Consider the following 23,295-nt stretch of genomic DNA (forward strand, 5'->3'; position numbering starts at 1 on the left):
TCTATCACAACCTTTGAAGTCATTACTGTTGTTATTCCCATTTTCCAAGTGGGAAAACTAAAATTTAGAGAAGTTGGGAACTGGCCAAAGATCCAAACCATGCATCCTGCTGTGTGTTCCACAGTTGGGCAGAGAGAGATTAAGGAGTTAAACTAGAGCAACCAGACTAGGGAGAGCAGACAGGAAGAGCCTGGGACTGTGGAATAAGGAGATGAGATTGGAAAGCTCCTAGCATGTGTAAAGTACTAATAAACTAATCTTAAGACAAAATATCAGCCCTCACCTAACTTTATCTTCCCCAAATTTGTGTTTCCTTAGAAACCCATACACTATAGAGGGTGATGTTAACATATTGTGTCAGAAAGCCCCAAACTAGGAGTTGGAAGGACTGGGGTTATAGCACTAACTCTCCTGCTGATTTTGGTGTGACCTTGAACATATCCCTTTCCTTTGGAGTTAGACACACAGACACACGCACACATGCACAACTGGTCTGTTTCGTATTTTGGGAGGTGAGCCTCAGCATTCACCAGGTCTCCTGACTGCCGTAGGGGAGCTCCTGCTGAGGAAGAGCTGGCTCAAGGACAGAGAAAGCGGTGTAGGTTCCTCTCAGCTTCCTGCCAGAACCAGCCATTTGTGATGCCATGAGATGCCTGCGGGGTAGAAGCCTGCAAAGGAGCCAGGCTCTCAGGTTTAAATTTCTCTCAGCTTCTTCAAGGAGACCAAGAAGTTGCTTCAGAGAGAGCTATTTTTAGCAGCTCTGAGTACTCTAAGATGTCATCTGTTCAGGATGCAGGGAAACATTTCACTCTTTCATTGGTTCTGAAAGCAGTGTGGGTACTTGGAGCTTTTTTCCAAGCTCTTAATGACTTCAGGGATCTTATTTAAGAACTGTTTGGCCCTGCAGGAGGCGGGAGCCAACTGAGACTTACTTTCAGAATCTGGAAACCAAAGGATGTATCACATTATTGGTAATCTGACTTGAAAATGAAAGGATAAACAGAATAATTCATATAGATAGAAATGAAATACCTCATCACAAGAGGTTTATAAGCCACTTTCATCTACTATCTCTCAATCTCATTGCAACTTTATAAAGTACAAATGTAAAAAAAAAATAAAAAAGTACAAATGTATTGTTCCTATTTTGCATATGACAAATGTGAGGAAAGGCAAGGGAGAGGAACATGTGTTTTCTGAATCCTGTCATATTGCAGACACTATGCAAGGCATGTCACAAATGTTCTTACTTTAGTCTTGTGTGAATTGGATCTTCCTGCTTCCAGTTTTGCTCAGAGGTTAAATAACTTGTCCAGAGTCTCACAGCTAAAAAGCAGTGGAGCTGGAATTCAAACCCAGTCTATCTGACCCCATAGCTTGTGCTCCTTCTAAAAGCACCACAGTCTCCCAGAAGTTTTGAGGGAAGTGTCTCTGCATTGGTCCTAGCCCTGTGGGGCTTTACAGAGAGTTCTTCAGAGGCCACAGCTGATGATTTTGTCCCTGTACCTTACTTCTGGTACATTAAGCCTCTGCCATGTGTGAAGTCCCTCTGCTCTGCAGAGAGCACTAACTTGGGTCAGCTACCTGGAAGATGCCAGGGCATCAAGGAGGTGGTTCTCCTCAACGAATGGGCTTTTCTGGATGGCAAGTCTGTCATTCCTTCTGGGGTAGAGGCACTTCACACCCTCTGCATTCACTGTTTCTTATGTCACCTGGGGGAAACTGCTATCTTGAGACAGTCTGTTTTTGTAACTGCGATGTGTACTACTTTGCACAAATTCTTAGTGGTAATTTCAACTAACATTTCTATCCAACAGAGTTTCAGTTCCTGCATTCAGCTTATGGTAGGAGAGCTATTTTTCCTCATCTGTATTATGGCCTATGAATGTGTTATCTCGTAACAACGGTAGATTCCCCTCTCCTTCCCTCCCCAAATCCCATCCCTTAGGCTTGGGCTCCCCCAGGTGGCTCAGCAGCAGTTCCTAAAGCATGCAGGAACATGTCTGATGGTGCAAAATCATGGGTTGGAGACACACATGAATCATCCTCTAGGGCAGCAATGAAGGATCATGGCACTAAAAGGCGTCTTTCCCCTTCCTCACCTCTGGGGTCCTGTCTGACCTAGGTCAGAAATGTTCACCCTAACCTGGTTGCTGAATTCAAACAATCTAGTGAACAAAATTCTTCAGCCTGTATGGCTCCTCTGTTGGCTTTGTGGCAACCCCTGTGGAGGAGTACCTGGATTATGCCTATAAGAACCCCAAAAAACAGTCTGCCCCAGGATCTAATTTTCCATCTCCATTGGCAGTCTGACATGTTTGAAGACCTGGTTGACCTTAGATACAATCTGTTCCCTTAGCCCAGATCTTGAGCTCTGACTCATTTTCAGGGCATTTTCCTGGATGGTGAGAGGTGAGGGCCAAGTGTGCTAAATAAGTGAGGTCCTCTGGGCAGTGTGGACTCCAGGCCCAAGGCACCACGGGAACTTCTGGGCACCTGTGAGGGTCCCAGCAGTGTAACTGGACTAGGTCCTTTTTGTCAGACAGTAAGGGACCATGGGAGGGATTTGCTACTTTCACTACCCTCACCTGGGCTGCTCAGGACAATGTTTTCATTAAAATCCCTGCACACTTTCTCAGCTTCTAACCTTGAATTATTTGGATGTTGAATATTGAATTTGTGTGTGGCTCATCTTTCAGGAGATGAGCTGTGAAAATTTCTCCTTGCCGCTGCTGTGGGCTGCGCGATCTTGGGCAATTTGCTAATGTCTCCAGGCCATAGGTAGTGTTTTGTTCCAGATGATCTCTTAGGTCCCTTTAATTGTTAATAGCGTATCCTCTTATAATTGTATTATTTTAGCTTTTGCTAGTCGTAGACCTGTTCCTCTTATCATATATGGAGAGTCCATTTTTTGTTTGCCTCGGTATATATGAACTTGGACAGAGGACTCCATAAAAAGTGGGAGAAGCTTTCATGTTTCCTTACCCCTCTAGTTATAACATCTGAAATAGAAATACTACAAAAGTATGTGTGGAGCCCTTCTCTTCACAAAACATTTTGTGCCAGACCCTACACTGGCCTTTTAAAGATAAAGACCATAAGACAAGCTCCCTATTCTAAAGGAACTCACAGTTTAGTGGGGGAGACACATAAAGCAGCAAGTACAGGGGCTTCTAAGAATCACAGAAACTAGGATAGGGAAGGAACTGTGGTCAAAGGGCGGGGAAGAAAAAAGATTTCATAGTAGAGGCAAGCTCATGATTGGTGGATTAATAAATTTTTAACAGGTGGCATTTGGGGAAAGACATACCAGGAAGAGTGAACAATGTGAGCAAAAATACAGAGATGTGATGTGACATTTCTTGGCATAATCTGGGAATGATAGAGTTTGTGTGGCTATAGTGTAGGATTGGAAAGTGAGAACAGTGAGAGTCTAGAGGGATCACAGGGCTAGATCATGAGGGTCCTTGAATGCCAAATAGGAAGTTCAGCCTTAGCCTGTAGGCAGTGGAGAACCATGGAATGCTTTTAAGATTTTGTGATTAGGTTTAGGTCTTAGAAATATCTCTTGATTACAGTTTGGAGATTGGAGTTGGCAGGTTTAAAGTTAGAACAATGTGGAAGAAGTTGTAGTCGTTAAGAGATGATGGGAACTTACATTAGAACTCTCCAGAACTATGGTGATGGAAGATGAGCAGATGCCAAAGTTAGAAACTGTAAGACTGGATGACACTTCACTTTTGATCCTCACATCAACAGTATGAAGCAGTCAGGGAGAGAGTATTATTGCTATTTTATGAGACAACAGAACTGAAGCTTAGGAAGGTTAGGTGACTTGCCCAAGGTCCCCCAGCTAATAAGTGGCACAGCCCAGGCTAGGACTCAGATTTCCTGACTTACTGGATTATTCAGGATGATGGTCCCTTGCTGCCTCTCCTCCTTGTAAGTGTGCTTAACAGATTGTTCAAGTGTCAGAGGGCGTGAGGGCCCCGTATCCCAGGAAGTGAACAACCCAGCACCTGGATGTGGGCAGCATGCTGTGACTGGGCCATGGCCCTTCACTGCCAAGGGTTCTCTCTGTCTCTCTCTGCCTCTGTTCTAAATTGAGGAATAACACCTATACAGTAGCACATAGCACGCACTAGTTTCAGATGTACAGCTGGGTAATTTTGACATACGTATACACTTGTATTTACCACCCAGTTCAAAACCTAGAACATTTCTAGGAGTTGGTACCTTCCATGGTACCCAAGAGCAGGCATGCCTGCCAGGGCAGCCTTCTCTCTTACTGTGCCTCTGAAGTTTCCATTGGATTGTCTTTGTCCCACAACTGAACTCTGAATTGCTACCACCAATGGAATGAGTTCCTTTAGAATTGTACATGGAAGACGAAGATCATATGGTACAACCAACCAATGAGGAAGTCACATTGACAGCTAATATTTGTTGGTTTTCATGGTCTTCGTATTTGTCCAGTTATTTAAATTATTAAGTATTAAAATAGAGAAATAGAGAAAATACTAGTATTTGTTTTCTTGTTTCAATGAAACCAGAAGAAAATACACACTTCTTCAAGAACATACATAGTTTAGTTCACTCGATCAGTTAGACAAGACATAATCAAAGGCACAGTCGCACTTGCTTCTTTCCTGGTTAATCTGGAATGTTATTTTATTGTGTGTAATGCTGTCTTGTTCACTTTCTGGTTGGCGTGTGGCTGTGTTGCATCCCCAGCTGGCCCATGAATACCTTGTGTGCGGTGACTATGACCCACGTGTGTTCCTCTCCACCGTGGTGCTCCCCTCAGTGCTGAGTGCAGTGTAGGCTTCAGTACTCTTTGGTTAATTTTGATTTACTTTGTCATGCAGTCCTTCAGACTAATGTCAGACTTTTGGCTTATGATGAAAATTATGGTAAAGTATGCACCACTTGGGGGAAAAAACTGGACTGGAACAGGACACCCAAATTCTCTGTGGCAAAATTCAGGCCTCCTGATTCCTTATGGAGTCCCTAAGGGGTCTTGAGGACATGTGACTTCTCAGAACTATATGTTTTACTTTTTAGGGAGTTGTTTTGAGTGACCAGGGCTTTCCAGCCACATCGAGTGGCTGGTTCTAAATTTGGAGACATTTTGATAAGAGTTTTCAACACTAATTGGATCCTTTATTAATCCCAACTCCCCCTACCCCCACACTGGGGAAAGGAAACCTAAAACTGACTGCCCTCCTCCAATATTGTCTGCAGAGCCATGTCCTGATGTCCAGCAAAGGCTTTGGACTCCGCATGGGATTCTGCTAGATCTCCCTTTCTTCTGCCGGAATTCTCCTTTTAGTGTCACTTTCCTGCCCATGATTTCCTTCTCATTTCTCAGCATCTGCTGTATATATTGCGGGCCATGAATGCAAGTGCAGTGTCAGCCCAGAATAGCTACACCTCTAGCCTTAGTTCAGCAAAACAGCAGAGTCCTTGACCACCTCCTCTGGCCCCAGTACCTTCATGACTGAAGGAATCAGAGGCATTACGTGTTACCTGGCTGGGCGGAGGGGTTATGAGGTCTCTCTGAAGGAGGACTGGCCTTGCCTTGGTGGAATTAGAGTGTATAGGCATACTTCTCATACCGCCCTGCTTTACCTTAGCCCCCTGTTGAACTGTTGCCATTGTAGCCCCCCCATCCTGCTAATGTTCTTTAAAACCCCTCATGTCTAAGATCTTGAGTACAAAAGATATTGTTGAAATTATTCTTCCTACTCTAAGTAGAAATTTGGGTGAAAAATCGTTTCTCCTCTAGGAGAAAATATGTCAAGAGAAATCTCTAAAAAGTTAGGCATTTTCCCCCCCTTTGAAACCCTCTTTCCTCTCTCCTTTCCCACAGGATACCATGAAGGTAAGTTTTTTGAGTCATTCCGACTTCTAGATCATATGAAGCATCATCCTTCAAATTTCTCAAGCTGAGCTTCAGGTCAGCCTGGGAAGTCTCTGCAGATTTCTTTCAAACTGGGCCGCATCTCTATTTTACACCTGCCCCAAGTTTGACATATAATTTCTTAATGGCCCAGCAGATGCTAATTCATGAGGGGACTTCTCAAGTGGGGCACCAGCAGCACCTCACCAGGAAGTATAAAAATGTGTGCAAGAGGTTTATCTGTCTGGTCCCAGCTGGGCATACAGGAGAAGGAGTGGGAAGTGCCCCACTGGACAACCTGTGCCTTCTGAACTGCCAGAGCTCAGTCCCTTTAGAGGAGGTGACAGTCCAGCAGCGTTCAAGTCATGTGGTAATTCTTTTGAGGTCTCTCTTTGGGAATAATTTATTGACTTCCCAGGTGAGATTTCAGGCATAAAAAAAATGAATACTCAGTTGATCTGGCCCAGTACACAGTCGGAGGCTCCCAAGGTGCTCCATATTAGTAAGAAAGCGGCTAAGGACTATCCCAGAGCCTTAGGCCGGAATGTCAGGCAGTAGGAGGTGGTAGTCGTAGGCATCTTCCTGGTTTTTGGTAGTGGGTAGAAAATCCTGGCTCTGTTAATGTAAGCTCAGTTTTCCTCGGTTTCAAATCATTTAGAAGTTCACGTCAGCAATTCTCCCAACCCACTCACCCATCTCAGAAAGGCTGAACCATCCTGTGTGTCTGAGCAGGGCCCCTCGGGTTATATGTTTCCATCCAGCACAAGACCCTTGCTTTGTGTCTGTGATTGGTGGTGCCCACTTCTTATTTCTGCCTAATGCCATTCTTGTGTCTTCCCTTAAGCAACTCTGCTGATGAAACAGGCCTGGCCACAGAACTCGTCTTCCTGTGGTACTGAAGGCACCTTCCACCTCCCAGTGGACACCGGGACCGAGAACCGAACTTACCAAGCATCCTCTGCGGCTTTCAGTAAATACAGCCTGTCTCTTCCTTTCCTTGTTCCCTTGGTTGGGACTGATTTGTTTCTTAGGAAGAAAGGAAATGGAACTTTTAAAACTGACATTAGAAGATACTGTTTTAAGAGGTTCTCCTACCCACACAAAAAATTGACCTTCCTCTTACGGAAAAGGTCATCCTCTTTGATCATGTACACAGCTTTGGGGAGACACAAAGCAGTGAGGGAGGGAGGAGGAAGTATGCACCTGGCCCACAAGTACGATTAGGGAAGAGCTGGTACTACATTTTAAGGGAAAGAACAGAGGGCATCTCTGAAGGCCAGTGGACCTTTGGACAGAGAAGTCTCCTCCAGCTGCAGAGGGTTTCTCAGCCTTGCCCCTATGGACATCAGGACCAGATAATTCTTTGTTGTGGGGGGCTAACTGTTGCATTGTAGGACACTTAGCAGAATCTCCTGGCCTCAGCTCCTTGGGTGCCAGCAAACCCTTATTATGGCAACTAAAAATATCTCTAAACATTTCTAAAGATCTCCTGGGAAGGCAGAATTGCCTTCCCCATGAGAAACACTCCCCTAGTGGAAGCTACACTTAGGGAGCAAGGTGTGTACCTGGAGTCCCCAGGGAAGACAGAAACCATCTGGCCAGTCAGATTGCTTACACTCATCTTGAGGTTCAGCAGGGTGACTAATGGTTTCACCTTCACACCTGATTTTTAATACAAGAAGGCTCCCCTGGGTAAAATGAGGACCCATGTTTGGAAGTTACTGAGTGGCACTTGGACTCCATAGGAAGATTTTATGCCTTGTTGGAGCTGTCCAAAAGAGGAGTGGCTGGCTCTGGATGGGGGGAGTGCTTATTTCTTAAATTGTGCTGACAGGGGTTTGACGTACCCTTGGCGGGATGCTGTAGACTAGGCCTGATAGTCTGGGGTTCCGTAAAGTATTAATCTATTAAGTAGATGAGAAGAATATGCTGCATTTTTTTCTTTTCTTTAAAATACCTGTGTTATTTTCTCCTTACTTACGATTGCCCCTAGTTGTTAACATCAACTTACCTTTAAACAACATAACTCTCACCTGTTAGAGGATTTGCTTTAATAATCACCCTCTCATTTAACCTACAGTAGAGTCCTGTTATTATGGTGGATTTTCATTAATTCAGGTTTGAAAGCTGAGGCTCAGAAAGGTAATATGTCCATTGCCATCCAAGTAGCCAGCAGCATAGCTACAAAAAGATGATATCACTCAGATTAAGTTTCAGGTTAAATTTACTGACTTTTTCCATGAGATTAATTTTACTCATTAAGAGAGGGATGGCGGGTAGTAGGGAGTTTTTTCAGGTGCCTCAGGTGGAACTGAATGAACGTATAGGTAAGCAGGCTTATACATACATATTTTCTCTTAAATCCACACTTATGGTTGTAGGTGCGTTTAGACACACCTACTGTAGTGGAACAGAAAGAGGCCTGGGACAGAGACCAGAAGAGTTAGATTCTAGACATGCTTCAGTGTAACCTTGGATAATTTATGTGCAAGTTTTGGACCTACGTTTTTCCAACTGTAAAATGAAGGGACAGGACTAGGTATTCTTTAAGTTCTCTCTAGCTTTTAGACTCCCGATTGTGTCACCTTGGTGTGGTGTACTCAACACCCACACGCCAGCAGGGACATTCTTTCTGACTGCCAACTAGCCTTCGCTCACCTATCTCCAGGGTACTCATTCCCTCCACAGGCAACCCTTTCTACAGTGAGAATGTCTGAATAACAGAAGGCTTTGCCTTCTCCTGTGTGGAAATCTTCCTGAAGTTCCATTGAAATGTCCAGCAGCTACTCCCACTGTCCTCTCAAAGGCTGTCACATTTCCTGGAAAGAACCAAAATGCACCTGTTCTTCTTTAAGCAAGTCCTCTGTGAACCTGTGCAATTGTGAAATAGAAGTGGACTCGACTCACCCTCCCCATCCACCAGGGTTCCTCCCAGCACACAGATTTTTGTGGCTTCTAATACCACAGAAAATTCAAAATTCTTTGACAAATTCAATTTTACTAATACTTGCTAAACCTGTTTGTAATTAGGTCTCCCTCCTGTTTATTCCACAGTATAAACAGGTTGTTTGGCTACCAACAAGGAGACTCGGGGGTCAAGGCAAGACTCAGACATAGAGCTTTGTTCCAATGTGTAAATATCTGATGGTCAATAAACCGCTTAGTCTAAAAGGCATCCTTGATGTGAGGACCTTTAAAGGTGGTAGGGGCTCTCCCAACCCTGTCAAAAAAGATTTATGATAGTGCAGAAAGATTGAAGGCAGGGTTGAAATGGTTTCATCTCACTAATGTATACACTCTATTTATTATCCTGTTTAATGGAGCCTAAAATTATAGTTAGAAATCTGAGAGAAAGAACAGGGCCTCATAAAGCCTCTTTCATAAGGCAGAGCTGGGATTTCTAGTGATCTGATTTTTTTTTTTCTATCATATGATATTGCCTTTAGTGAAATAAGGACACAAAGGCCAATATGCCAAATGTCTAAGATTGGACTGCAGAGACCAATAACTCAGAAAGGAGCCCAGCCCGGGGCATGGTAGACTTGAACTCTGAGCCCAGCTCTGCACGGATTTGCTGTGCAGTTTTGGGAAGGTCCCTGGCCCCCTCTCAGCTCCAGGTTCTTCTTTTGAAACACAGAGAGTTGAATGCAAGTCTCTAATGTCCTTAAGGCATAGTGTTCCAAAGTCCTCATTCTGTAACCTTCGGACTTAGGTAGAAATCCATCCACAAGTGCCAGGCCTCCAGTGAGGGAGCAGAGTCTGAGTTCCTGTGGGCAACATCAATGAGGTTTTTTTGTATCCAGCCCAACAGCTTTTTTTACTTAGATGCAGAGTAATAAATCCTCAAATTTTGTGTTACCCAAGGTAGCCCAGGCTCCAGCCCCAGGGGAATTTCTGATCCTCAGTGGTATGGACAGGACCACCAGTTAGTTATAGAAAGTTCTCTAAAAGGATTTGCTCATGAAAGTCACACTGAAATACTCAGAGACTTGGAACACCAGCACCAGAATGGCCTAAAATATCTAGTCCAAGTAAGGGTATTCCTTGAGAGAAGAATTGACCTGGCTCATTGACAGAGCCCAGGCTAGGGGCCTAGGCAGTTTCTGCAGCCTCCTGACTCAGATGGAAACCTTGAGAACCAATGTAGTTGGAGGAAGGAGCACTGAGTCCTGAGTCCTGGCGAGCAGTTGCACTCTCTCCGCCATCTATCCGTCATCTCATCTGTGAAATGTTTGTGTTGGGCTTAATGGTCTCTAACGTCTCCTCTAGTTCTAAGTTCTGCTTCTCCCTTCGCAAACCGTCCAGACAGATGAGCAGGGCTTTCTTCTGCAGCCTCGTCTTTTTGGCTGCCAAGGGCATTTTGGCTGCTGATTTGTATGCTGAGCATGTGTGCATCTCATTTTAAAACATGAAGAAAGGGAAACATTCTCAGACAAAGTTATTCTTAGATGTGGAAACCAAATTCTCCTGCAGTCTCTTGGAACTTTTTGGTTTTCCTCAGAGAGAGAAAACCTCAACACTTTGTAAAATGGTTGTCCTTGTGGCATAGAGGGTGTAGTGCAGGCTTACCCTGGGGATAAAAACTCCAGAGCACATTCTTGGGGAGCATCTTTCCTTGAGGGAAAGATGCCAGCATCACTGGCTTGTTAACTTTAAAGTATTATGAAGTCATGGCATTTTAAACCATACAGGTCTAGAAACTTAGAATCCTGGAGTCTGTGTCCCAAGTTGGGTCGCATCACGGAAGTCATAGTTGAACCTCACGACTGTAGTCTTGCAGACCAGTCTCTTGCTTGCACATCCCCAGGACAGGAAGCTTACTATTTCTCTACACACAAAGAAAGAAAAGAGTAATAGCTCACTTTTATGAAGTGCTTTTAATGTGCCAGGCACTATCCGAAGGGCTTTGCAATTATTCATTAATGTGCTTATCAGAGTAACCCTCTGAAGTAGGTACTGTTGTGATCCCCATTTTACAGATGACGAGACTGCTGTAGTCTGTAGCTATTAGATAGCAGGGCTGGGGTTCGGACCAGGCAGTGTGACTCCGGACTACTCACAGTCATTACAGTGTGCTGTATAGCTTTCAGAGCAGGCATCTTAGGATTCAGGGGTGTCCTGCCCTTCTGCATAGAAAAGAGATTCTCTCCACCCTAGCAAGACTCCTCATACCTTATTCTTCAAATCAGGAGTCGGCAAGCTTTCCCTATAGAGGACCAAATAATAAGTATTGGAGGTTTCTCGGGCCATATGGTGTCTGTCGTGACTACCATTGTAGCAGGAAAGCAGCTATAGTTGGTAAGTAAATGAATGGGCATGGCCATGTCACAGTAAAACTTTACTTCCCAAAATAAAACTGTGATTACCAAAAAAAAAAAAAAAAAACCAACATTGTAGTTTGCATGTTTTATTTATTTACTTATTTAAGTTTACTTATTTTTAACAATCTCTACACCCAGTGTGAGGTTCAAACCCACGACCCTAAGACAAGAGTCACATGCCTTTCCAGCCAAGCCAGCCAGGCACCCCTGTAGTTTGTGTGCTTTAAATGTTAATAGCATGAATAAAAGATTTGGTAATAAATAAATTTGGAAAAAGTCTCCTATATCCCTATCTTGGTGATTCATAGTTCATCCTGTCATTTAAAACTTCTCATTTAAACCTATTTATCTCTATTCTACATTGCTGCTACTCTTCACTCCAAGGTGAAGGAGCCCTCAGGTGGCTCCTTTTAGGTGTCACAAGCCTAGACTTCCTCTCTTCCCCCACAGTTTCTGTTTCACCTGCTCTAACTATGTATCGTAATTAGCACCACAGTCTAGAAACTTGGAGGACCCTGTTCCGTACTTCTCTTTCTCAGCAGACTCGTACCTCCACATTTAGTTAGTTTCTAGTTCTTCACAGTGCCACCTTCTCATGCATGTATTCCACTCCATCCTCATTGCTACTTATTTCCCAAGCACATGTGACCACAAAACTAGCTTCCCATGGAACAAACTATGGATCTGAAAGGGGAAGATTAAATGACAGGATTCCAAGGAAAAGGACAGGACACTTTTTGGTGGTGCCTTTTGTAACCATCAAATAGCAGCTCTCCTTGCTGAGTACCTCATCATGGGGGCGGGGGATGCCAAGCCAGTGCTGTGGAATGAGAGATTTGTGACCCTGTGGCAACTTGCCATAGGTAGAAGAGACTCAGGATCTTTAGAAAAATGGGATTTTAGTTCAGGAAGAGATCTTCATTCTTAGCCTTCTGTTTTAACAGTCTAGGAAACAAAGACCCAGAGACTTGGCAGTAGTCACTGCAAATTGGAAGAAAGCCTAAACTGAAACCTAGATCTGTTCTCTCCCAAGAAAGCACCTCTCTTCACCCTGCCCCTAAGTCCCTTATTGCAGAATCAGTACCATGTTGCTGACAAAAGTCCTTGGTGAGCATCCCATAGGTAAAAGAGCTGAGTTGAGGCCAAGAGAAGCCCAGTGATTTGCCAGGCAGGCTGAGCCAGAATGAGCCAGAATGAGCTGGCACAGGGAAGAAGCTCCAGCAACACCCCTTTCGAGATCAGAAGCCAAGGTCTCCTGGCACTGGAACTTCAACTCAGAAAGTAGTAGTTCCTAAAAACACTTGCCCTTTCTGAGTAAGAGAGTTGGGGGTCACTTGATGATCATCTGGTTTCCATAGAATCACTTCATTTTGTGTTCTGAAAGTACACGGTCTTGTTCCTGAGTGTTTTATGTTTCAGGTTTTTCCTGCTAACGTAGGATCTGACTCTGTTTTCCAGAAGATTCAAAGGCAGCACAGTTTTATTGAATGGCTGATTGTGAACTCCCTGGGGCTAAGTTCCAGGTTGATGTGAAGTTTTATGACCCCTGACCTTAGGTCTTGAGGCCGGAGGTAGTCCTTCCCTGAGCCGCAGGAGTGGAGGAAAAGCTGGCTCTGTAGGGCAGTTTTTTAGCATCTCAGAAGATGAGGCTCTGTGAATGGTGTCTTCTGTGGGCTTTTCACCTTAAAATTGTCAGGTAAGAAGAGGAACATGGTAGGAGAAGTCCAAAAAGAGAGAGAGATAAGGAAAAAACAAAAGAGACAGTAAGGGGGAAAGCAAGAAAACCAGAAACAGAAGACACCCTGGGCCACTGAGGGAGGCGAGAGAAAGCAGGAAGACGGATCGCGGTAGGGAGTGAGTGGGTGGAGGCTCTCCCTTCTGTCTGTGCACACACGCCCATCTCCTGGTACACAGACAGAATCCCAGACTGTCCGTGCTGCAGCGGTCCCTTAAGAGATCATCTGGTTCCGGCCTCTTATTTTATAGATCATACCCCTGAGAACCAGAGAAATAAAAGATGCCAGAATCACTCATGCAGCCCTGTGCACCAGGACTGAGGGAGCTGCCTCTGGGCCCAGGGCTTTCTGGGTGGAGCCCTGTTCTCTGTCTGTTCTCATCTGTGTCTCCAGCCTGGAACCAGCCCCTCCTTGTCTGGGGAGTCGTGACTGGGACCTGCTGTCTTCCAACAATGCTGTTCTGTCAACTAATTGGAAGTCTCTCTTATTGCCTTGGTACAGGATATACTGCGGGGACACCATACAAGGTCCCACCGACCCAGAGTAATACTGCTCCGCCCCCCTACTCCCCATCACCCAACCCCTATCAGACGGCCATGTATCCAATCAGAAGTGCCTACCCCCAGCAGAATCTGTATGCCCAGGTAGGTGCATCTGGAAGCCTTGGCCCACCTCAGGAGGAGGAGCCACTGCCCTAGGTGGGGTGGGGGTGGCTGAGAAAGAGAGGGAAGGCAACTTCATGGCTCTGGCCAGTTGTTACTGTGGTATCATGGAAACAATAGCCCTGTAGTTTACATACTCTCTCACCCCACCTCAGCTCCTGGAGGGGTTACACATGAAGTCATTTAGATTAACAGAGCCTAGAATGTCAGAGGAGCAAGGGCCCCTGGAGATCATCTAGCTCAATTCCTTTTTATACAGGTGGGGAGGCTGAGACCCAGAGAGGAGAATGACTTGTCCAAGGTCACATAGGAGGAGCTATTAGTTGAGTAAGGATGAGACCCAAAGTGTCTGGACTTCTCTCCCTAACCCCCACATCTACCCTTCCTTGATAAAGTCCATGATCTAAACAGGGAGGAGATAAGGGCTCAGGCTCTGTTACCAGTTCACTGTGTGATCTTGAGTAAGTTACTCTCTCTCTGTGCCTCCATGTCCCCATCTGGGCTCCTTCAGCTAGAGGATGTGTGTACTCTGAGGGGATGGTATGATAGGGACTATGTGAGCTCCAGTATGCACATGGCACAGTTTTCTGGGGTGACCATTCTTTGTGAGGTTTCAAGTAGTGAGGAGAACACTTTAGAAAACAGCTACGTTGTAGAGTAGAATGGGAAACTTTTGAAAGATAAGACAACAGGCCTAAGATGGATTTTTCTTGTTTATGGTAAGCTGCTTTGCACTATGTTCTCAGACCTCTGGGATTATAAACCCATATTCTGTGGCCCCTGTCAGTAGTTAGTAGAGGCATTTGAGAAGCTCTGGATTAAGACGATCCAGAGGCCTGTGTCTACTCCCCACAAAGGTCAGTAGGACTGTGGGCTGTGGCAGCAGGAAGCAGCCATGTGATCTAGGCAGTGGGAAGTCACCTCAGACCTCTGTCTCCATCCTCAACTCTTTGCCTAGGGAAATAGTAAGAGACATCTGAGGAAATGCTTTGCATTTGTGACAGTTTCCAATAGGTGAGATGGCAGGACTCACACCAGTGTGACCGTCCCACTAGTAATGCTTCATGTGCATGCACACAGTGGTCTGGATTCACCAGCCCCATCCATATCTTTCCTCATGGGCTATAGTCCCTGCCTTTACATCTTAGGCAGCTTGCAGAAGCACACTGCAATAAGATACAGACATTTTAAAATATTAAAATCAGGGCTATTACCCCATCAGATCATCATAACAGCCCTAGAAGCAAGGCAGGACAGGGTTGGAGCCTTATTTTTCATACGAGAAGCTGAGCCTGATACCGAACTGTCCACAGTCACGTAGTAAGACAGACACAGAGTCCCACTGGGGCCCATACTTAGAGTCCCTGGGCCCGTGCTCCTCTGAGCCCATCTCATAGGGTCTGGGAAGAAAGGTCTCCCCTCCTTCCTCCTCTCTCCATATCCTACCCCACGTCTCCAAAAGCCTGTATGACCTCAGCCTTTTTTCCCCCAGGGAGCCTACTACACACAGCCGGTGTACGCTGCTCAGCCCCACGTCATCCACCACACCACGGTTGTCCAGCCCAACAGCATTCCCTCTGCCATCTACCCGGCGCCTGTTGCTGCCCCCAGGACCAATGGTGTGGCCATGGGCATGGTGGCTGGCACCACTATGGCAATGTCAGCAGGTGAGGGCAGCATCGGTGTCACTGTCCCCCTTCTCCTGAAACTCATGACAGACCAGAGAACACCGTCATGGAATCAAGTATAGCATAGCATGAGAAATTGTTCTGGGAGCCCTGTCCACGGAGACGAGGAAGATTTCACTGAGAAGGACATATTGAGCTTGATCTTACAGGGGGAACAGAAGCTAACCAGAGGGATGGAAGAGGGAAAAGCAGTGGAAAGAACATGAGCACAGCGCGTTCACAGAATGGAAATGGTCCAAGGCCCTTAAAAAATCGGGGCATGAAATTGGAAGGGTAGCTGGAGCAGTCAGTAAAGCCAAAGTGGAGAGGCCCAAATTCCTTTAGGGAATAGGGGAGCTAGCAAAGGGGTTTAAGCAGGGGGGAGATGGGTTTGGTTTAAACATTCTCTGGCTGCAGGGTGGAGGCATGGTCAGATGGGAGAGGCTAGAAGTAGGTAGTTCAGTGGGGCGGCTGTAGTTCAGAGGAAGGATGGTGGTACTTGGACTCTGGTTCCAGAAATGAGGGCACGAGGCAATGTTATTTAGCAGGCAGGAGCTCAAGACCCTGTCCTGTAATTGATTGTAAGGCACGGAGTGCCCCTTCTCCATTTCTGGCTTACTCCAGAAATCACACCAGAGCCCTGTCCATCTGGAATCTTGTGGATTGGGTAGAAACATCCCAGGAATAGCAGGGAAGTCTCTGGATGTGCTGACATTCAGAAGAAGAGCATGAGATGTCAAGAGGGCCATGAATAACCTTTAGAGACCCAGTTTTTGTTTTGGTTTTTTTTGAGGTTTTTATTTATTTGACACAGAGATAGAGTACAAACAGGCAGAGGGAGAGGGAGAAGCAGGCTCTCTGCTGAGCTGTAAGCCCAATACGGGGCTTGATCCCAGGACCCTGGGATCATGACCTGAGCCAAAGGCAGCAGCTTAACCAGCTGAGCCATCCAGGTGCCTTGAGACTCAGCTTTTAAAGAATCACTTAAGGGAAGAGAGTACAAGGGGTCTAATGGATGGGAGGTGAGAGCTGGGATTTTATTCTGCCCCTAATGTAAGGGGTTGTTGAGGCCTCTTTCCCCAGATCAGGTCAGTAAGCTATTGATTATCTGCTTGGTGCCAGCCTTGCTCTGGTCCTGCGGACCAGTTATTGACAGATAAGAGCCCCGCCTTTAGCAACAGCAGGGCTAGGGGTAAATATAACCATATAAACCAACAGTTTCCACTCGGTAGAATAGGAGGAGCATACAAAGAAGAGTAAAAGGAAGCCACTGAAGACGGATGATTGACTCTGTCCTGGAGCATCAGCAAAACTTACCCTAAGGAGATGAAGCCTGGCAAGGTGGGAGGGGTGGGCAGCAGTTCATGAGCAGGTCGGGAGGTGGGGGCCCAGGTTGGGGAGCAGCTATACTAAAGGCCATGGCTTCATCCTCTTCATCCCAGTGCCCTGGGATGGCCTCATTGGGTTTACTCTTCTCTTTGGATACTCAGGTACCCTGCTGACTGCACCCCAGCACACCGCGATCGGGGCACACCCTGTCTCCATGCCAACATACAGGGCCCAAGGGACCCCCGCGTACAGCTATGTGCCCCCGCACTGGTAAAGCCTGCAGCCCATCCAAGTGAGTGGGGTCCGGGCTGGGAGAGGTAGGAGGATGACCAAATACCAGGATTGCCCCTAGCAAAGCCCCTGACCTGGTCTACAGCACAGGTGTCTGCAGGGGCCAGTGACAGTCACCAGCTGCTTTCCTCTTCCATGTTCAGTAATACCACTGTCAAGGACAGCTGTGACTTTGCATGTATTCTAGATACTTTATATATGTTATGTCATAATCCTTATTATGGTAGCTCTGTGAATGAGGATTATTAGCTCTATTTTTCAGATAAATACATAGTTCAACACACCTAAACTAGTAGGACTCCAGTCCTCTAGTACTAAGTTCCACGCTCTTACCTACAGTCTTCAGATTTCCTTTAACTCTGAGCCTCATTCTTCAGATGAAGTCTTGGCTTAATCAGAGAGAGACTTTGGGCCGCTGCCCCTCACCCACCAGCTTCCTTCCAGACCGCACCCCACCCCCACCCTCACCACAGCTCCCAAGGCAGAGCCAGTGAACCTCAGGGCTCCAGGGATGTCACTGTTAAATTCTCTGCCCTCTCTCCTGATCTCCTCTGCCCTCCACCTCCTCCAGGAGCTCTTGGCACTGGACGGGAAGCAAGCAGCTCCACCAGGAAGGCACAGAGGGCTCCTTGTAGGGCACAGGATGGGATCCAGCAGCTTCCTGAAGTGGCCTCAGGAATATCATTGTCACTAATGGCTCTCCCCTTCCTTCCTCAGATCTGGAGTCACACATTGTATGCAACTACTCAAGTCTTACACAGGTGCTGGAGCAGTCCCCTAGCAGCACCACCTCTATTTGCAAGAAGAGACAACGGAAGTGCAAGGGTCACTTTATGCATCTTTAACGGTTTTGGTTTTATTTTTGGTTTTTGTAAAAGCTGCTTTTTCTAATCTCCTGCCTCTCCCCACTGTCCCCTTCTTAGCCGCTACCCTTCCAGCTCTATCCCTTCCTCTTGACCAGGCACATCCTCTTTGCTCTTCTCTCCTTCCCCAAGCATCTGGTCCCTGGGGACCCCAGTCTAGTGGCAGGCAGAGAGTGGGGTTTATTGCAATGGTTCAGCTGAAGGTGTGATTTCCTTTGACGAGCATAACACATGTGGCCCTCGGGTCCAAGGTAGAAACTCAGAGCTGTTGAGCAAATTACACCTCTGGGGGATCATTTATTTTTCCTGAGCAAGATTATTTGAGGACATGGCCATGTCCTAACGCAAAGGAAAGTCTTCTGAGAACCATCGCAACAGACCAAGATCAGAACCACCTGATTAGGTAGGAGTGTTCATAGCAGCTTAACACACCAGGTGAGAACCTGGGAAAACCAGATTCTTTCTTTGAGAGAACTTGGGGGAGGGCGGGGGGGGGGGGGGCCACTGTGGGAGGGAAAGAAGGAAGAGAGGTGCTTGCCTGCTGGCTTTGGTTTGTAAGGTTTCTGGCCAAATTGTCTGGGCCTGGACCCTCTGATTTGCACAGTGTTGTTAACCGACCTGGCACTTCCTCAAAAGGTAATTTTGACCTCAGACCTGCCAAGCAGCTGCAGGGTGATGGTATCTCAGCCTCCCAAAGCCTTGGAAGGCCAGGTGCCCTATGTAATCCAGACCTTGGCCCCTGAGCCTGCGTGGACCCACTCTGATAAGATGCTTCCTCCTGATTAGAGTAGGAACCTGTGGCACTTCTCTCCCTACCCTCTGCCCTTCCCGGTACCAGGGTTCACCAGTCTGTCCATAGGGCTCTTGGTTACCTTGTGCCATTCACGGCCAAAGTGAAGGAACCACATTCCAGGTGGGTGCTGGCAGCTCTGAAGGTCAGGATAGTGAAGGAAAAGCAATAGCAATAAACATTTCATAGACTCATGGAACTGAAGGGACCTTAGCAATCATCTCATCCATTCCCCTGTTTGATTGATGAGGAAGCTGAGGCCCAGAGAAGATGGAAGGACTTCCCTAGATCTTGCAGTAAATTAGCATTAAATGCAGCCTACCTAGGGGCATGTTACCCACAAAAATTTACCTAGGGATGGATTAGCTTGGTTTTGTAAAAATTAAGTCAGCAGCACCCACACCTGGTGAACTCTGGAACAGTCTCTGGGCTTTGGTTTCTGCTCTTTTCCTCCATGGATTCCAAAGGAGGGGGTTGAAGACTGGGCAGAGGTCACATGGGGGCAGATGGCAGGAACAGAAATTGCAAATGAGGAAATAGCATTCGGAAATTCTGGGAAGACATCTGGAACTTTCATTCTATACCGGACTCCAGTCCTAGAAGGAGCAAGTGGGCTGGCTGAAAAGGAGAATCTATGCTTTTAGGACAGTAGCCCCTCATCCTGAGAAGAGAGGAGGACAAGGATGAGACCCAGGAAACAGGGGCTTTCATGGGAGAAGAGGAACTTCTGAGTCAGGAATCATGGCTAGTCTCAGCCTGGAGCCCACTGTCCCAGAACTGTCCCCTGCACCCGGCTTCTGGCTGGGCCAGCAGCCCCTTTGGGGATGGAGGGGTGCAGGAACATTTTATTGTACAAAATGGGATCATTGATAGCATTTGGGACTTCTAAATAACCCTTTTCATTTTAAATTCATGCATACTTGGACATACTCCTACCTGTACCTCCCATGTCTCCCTTAAAGGAGGAAAAAATTCAGGAAACTTGAGCCAGAAGGACCTCAGAGGCTGTCTGGCCATTCCCAGGAGGGCAGAGCCCATCAGCATCCAACTGAGAGCCAGGAGTTGGGGGACCTACCTTCTTGGCCTTCCAGGAAACTGCAGGACCAGTAAGGAGAAACCTAGCTATTCTAAATGGTCTGTTCTAGGGTGCTGCTGGGGTTTCATTTTAAAACATCAGTTTTCCAGTGTTAATCCATTTTTTGCAAATACCTCCTCCTACTCTCTGGTTTTGTAAGGGTGGGTGAAGGTTGTTGTAGATTATGTCATATGTGTTTGGAAAATGCCAAAATACTACTACTAATAATAATAGGAAACCTCTGCATTTGTCAGGTGCACCATAGATTTCAGAGTGCTTCCCAGTATTTGTTTTACTGGCCCTGAGAAAGAGGCGGGGTCGGAGTTCTTGCACCCATTGAACAAATGAGGAAACTGGTTCTAGAAGGAAAGGGAACTTGCCAGTGTGAGCAGAATGCTAGTGTCTTAATAGGCTTCTCTGAACCCTGCTGCCTCTAGGTGAGCTGGCTAGAACCACAGAGAGGAGGTAAAAAGGAGACGTAGGAATGACCTAATTACTTTTGTTCTTTCTATACCAGTAAGTAAAAACTAACATCTAGTACCTCACAGTTCACAAAGCAATTTCACATCCATTCATCTGGCTTAACCCTGTGAAATAGAGTATTCCTCCCATTTGATCCATGGGGACACGGAGACTTGGGAAAGCAAAGAGACTTGCTTATCAGTGGCACAGCCACCCAAATCCCAGTTTGTCCGCTTTCCCTCCAGTCAGATTCCACACACAGGCTTGTGGACTGAAGCATCTGTGCTCTGCACCCCCTCTTTGCCCTAGTATGTAATTGCAGATCAAAGACCGGCCCCAAGGCAAAAAGGTGCAGAACGGCCGTGGTCTGGAAGATCCCAAGTCCAGCACCCCTTTCTCAGTATCTGTAGTAGAGCCCCAGTTCTGCTGGCCTCCCCTACTTGCTTTGACGGAGATCCACAAGCCTAGCCAAGCTTAGGGAGTCATCGCAAAGGGAGTAAGTCCAGGAGAGCAGGGGCAATAGTGTGCCTCGGGCAGGAGGAACATTCCTGGTAGGATCATAAGCATCTGCTGGGCAGCATCCAAAAGTACTGGATGGCCCAATGGCAAAGCTGGACAGAAGGTCAGCTGGAAGGGCTGGGTCACTGTAGGAAGGCCAGCAAGCCAGAGAGGACAAGGGGTGTGCCCACAGGACATAGCTACAAAGGTGGCAGCGGCATGCAAACGCCTCTCCACTGTCTCCCCCACCCCAGCACCACAAGCTTGGTGGCCGGGGTTAGGGGCGCTGGTGGTTCCAGTCAGTAGACTGTCCTCTTGGTTTTCCCGGCTTCTCCCTGACTCCCTCTCCTCATCAGCCTAGGGCCCAGGAATCTGGAGTCTGGAGTGCCCCCAAGTGGTCAGAACATAACCTTGTTGCCACTTTCTGAAAAAACGTAATGTTTTCTTCAGACAGGACAGTTGCTACAGCTCTTCTCTCTTGGCAGTGACCCTAAAGTGTATATCCCCTTAGCTAAATGTTGAACAAGGCCAAGTTCAATATCCATAGGTTCACCTATCCATGATTTTTTTTTTTTTAATGTACAAAGTACCTTGACATGATTGCCAAATTCTCACTTTACACATGGGAAAAACTAAGTCTCAGAAGGCTTAGGAGACTTGGGGCACCTGGCTGGCTCAGTCAGTAGAGCATGGGACTCTTGATCTCAGGGTCAGGAGTTAAAGCCCCATGTTGGGCCTAGAGCTTACTTAGGGGGAAAAAAAAAAAAGGCTTAAGAGATTTGACAAAAGTCATACAGTTAAGAGAAGGAGCCTAAATTTGACCCTTCAAATTCTCTGCTCTTTCAGCTGGCATCTGTCACCTGCTGGGTCTCGGTGGCAGGCAATCAAGAAGGGTTGAGCTGTCTACCCCAAACAGAGGAAGACTCCCTAGAGATCTGGGGAGCTCAGTCCTCCCAGCTGAGATTTTTATGATGGGCAGGCCTTGAGGACCCTGGCAGCACCAGGAGGATGAAAATTGGCAACAAAAGGCCTAACTTGAACAAAACACTTTGGGGTCATAATGCCTTGGACTGAAGCCACATTCAAGGGTAGCTTCAGGTATCTGCCCATTGAAAGACCCATGGCCCTGGGAAGCCTGTACACCCTGCTTTCTGACCCTGGAAAGCCTGCCCACTGTCCACATGCAGTGAGTTGGCACTCCCAGGGGACCTGGTGTAGCCCTGAATGGCCAAAAGCACATCGGACTTCAATTCCTGGGCTTGCTTTTCCCCACAGATGAGAACCAGGACCAAAGAGTTCTTACTCTATCTTAGCTCTTACCCCTGGCCACCCAAATTGTTCCAAGTTTGAGATTTACTACTCCCAGAGAGCGGGGCGGGTGGGGGGGGGTCCTTTGTTCTGAGTGGCATTCAGAAATGAATCACATGGAACATAAAAGTAGGGCAGGCCCCTTGGTCACCAAGCCTGGGGCCCTGCATATCAGAATCCTTAGCTCTGCTCCATGGGCAGAGAAGGAAGGCCCGGAGGGCATGGGTCTTAATCTTTGTGTGGTCTTAGTTATAGCACTCTGGCTGGATTAATCACTTAGAGGTCACCGTTGTGGCTGAGTGAAGATACATGGAATCTCTGCTTTTCCATCCTGTATTCTACCATGTCCCTACAGAGTATGCCATCCCATCTGCTTGCCAAGCTTCAGAGAGGGGCAGGTCAGGCAGTGGAGCGGGCAGGTAGGAGACCATCTCCGTGCAGGTGCACAGCCCCAGGGGAATCCAGGCCCCTCCCAAAAGCAAGATCACAGCAGAGGAAACCCAGCCAGGCTAACCATCGATTCCGTACCTGAGCGTCTTGAGATCAGGCTCCCATGGGCATGCCAGGCAGACTGTGGTCCTTCACCTGTGTTCCTGTCTCCTAGAAAACTTGTTTCTGAAGTTATATATTACATGGTTCCAGGGCCCAGCCTTCAAAATTCCTGCCTGGCAGGCCAGCTTCAACATTCCGTAGCCAAATTTGCCTGAGCCAGACTTGGGCCCCGTTCCCTCAGTTTTTCCAATGATTATTTTATATCTTGCATGCTGTTGAGTCCAGTCCAGTGGCCAAGGGAGGAACACAGGGGTTGGGACTGGCCGCCACAAGCCAGAAAGGGAAACTAGAACCTTTGTTTTCCGAGGCTGCATCCATAGTCCCTGGGCATTCGTGTTGTGGTGGTGAGGCCCTGTACCCATCCCAGCTCCTGGTGAAGTGGGTACTCTCTTTCCTGAAGAGAACAGTTAGAACAGCTTTGCAGATAAGTACCAGCCCTTAGGAGTCAAATGGGCAAAACTTTGGGCCTGACCCCAGCAAGACCAGCATCTTGAGGTTCTAGCCTTCCTCCTCATGCCTGTGAGTCAGGGAAAGGGAATGCCCCCAGACCACCTTCTCGGGTCAGCCAGATCACATGGTTCTGTGGGGGACTCCAGTTCCTCCTCCTCACCCAAGGGGAGGTAAGGCCAGCCCTCTAGCAACTTGGAAGTTGTCTATAATGACCTTTAAAGGCCCAAGGGTCTGTCCCCGTCTCCTGACTATTTCATCCCTATTTCATATCACATGACCGAGAAGCCTGTTCTCATGGCATGTTAACATCCCTATAAGAGCATTGTATATGATTTTGTATTTTTTAATTCATTTTAATCTACAGGTTGGAATCTAATTTTTAAATTTTA

At 46.9% G+C, this 23,295-nt stretch overlaps 1 protein-coding gene across 5 annotated transcripts in view; it reads left to right on the forward strand.

Moving 5' to 3' along the window:
* FAM168A (family with sequence similarity 168 member A) overlaps positions 1–22,742 on the forward strand; it is a 243,745-nt gene extending 221,003 nt beyond the window's left edge. For 2 of the 5 annotated variants that reach the window (XM_047693717.1, XM_047693716.1), the window contains exons 4-10: positions 1,818–1,844; positions 5,873–5,884; positions 6,747–6,872; positions 13,461–13,603; positions 15,114–15,288; positions 16,779–16,909; positions 17,626–22,742. In XM_047693717.1, the coding sequence (XP_047549673.1) occupies positions 1,818–1,844; positions 5,873–5,884; positions 6,747–6,872; positions 13,461–13,603; positions 15,114–15,288; positions 16,779–16,891 (596 nt within the window). In that variant the 3' untranslated portion in view covers positions 16,892–16,909; positions 17,626–22,742. The remainder of the gene's footprint in view (positions 1–1,817; positions 1,845–5,872; positions 5,885–6,746; positions 6,873–13,460; positions 13,604–15,113; positions 15,289–16,778; positions 16,910–17,625) is intronic. The other 3 variants (XM_047693721.1, XM_047693720.1, XM_047693719.1) reach the window with 2 other exon arrangements.
* The last annotated feature ends 553 nt before the right edge of the window (positions 22,743–23,295 follow it).

Source organism: Lutra lutra, chromosome 10, assembly GCF_902655055.1.
Source record: "Lutra lutra chromosome 10, mLutLut1.2, whole genome shotgun sequence".
NCBI classification, from domain to species: Eukaryota; Metazoa; Chordata; class Mammalia; order Carnivora; family Mustelidae; genus Lutra; species Lutra lutra.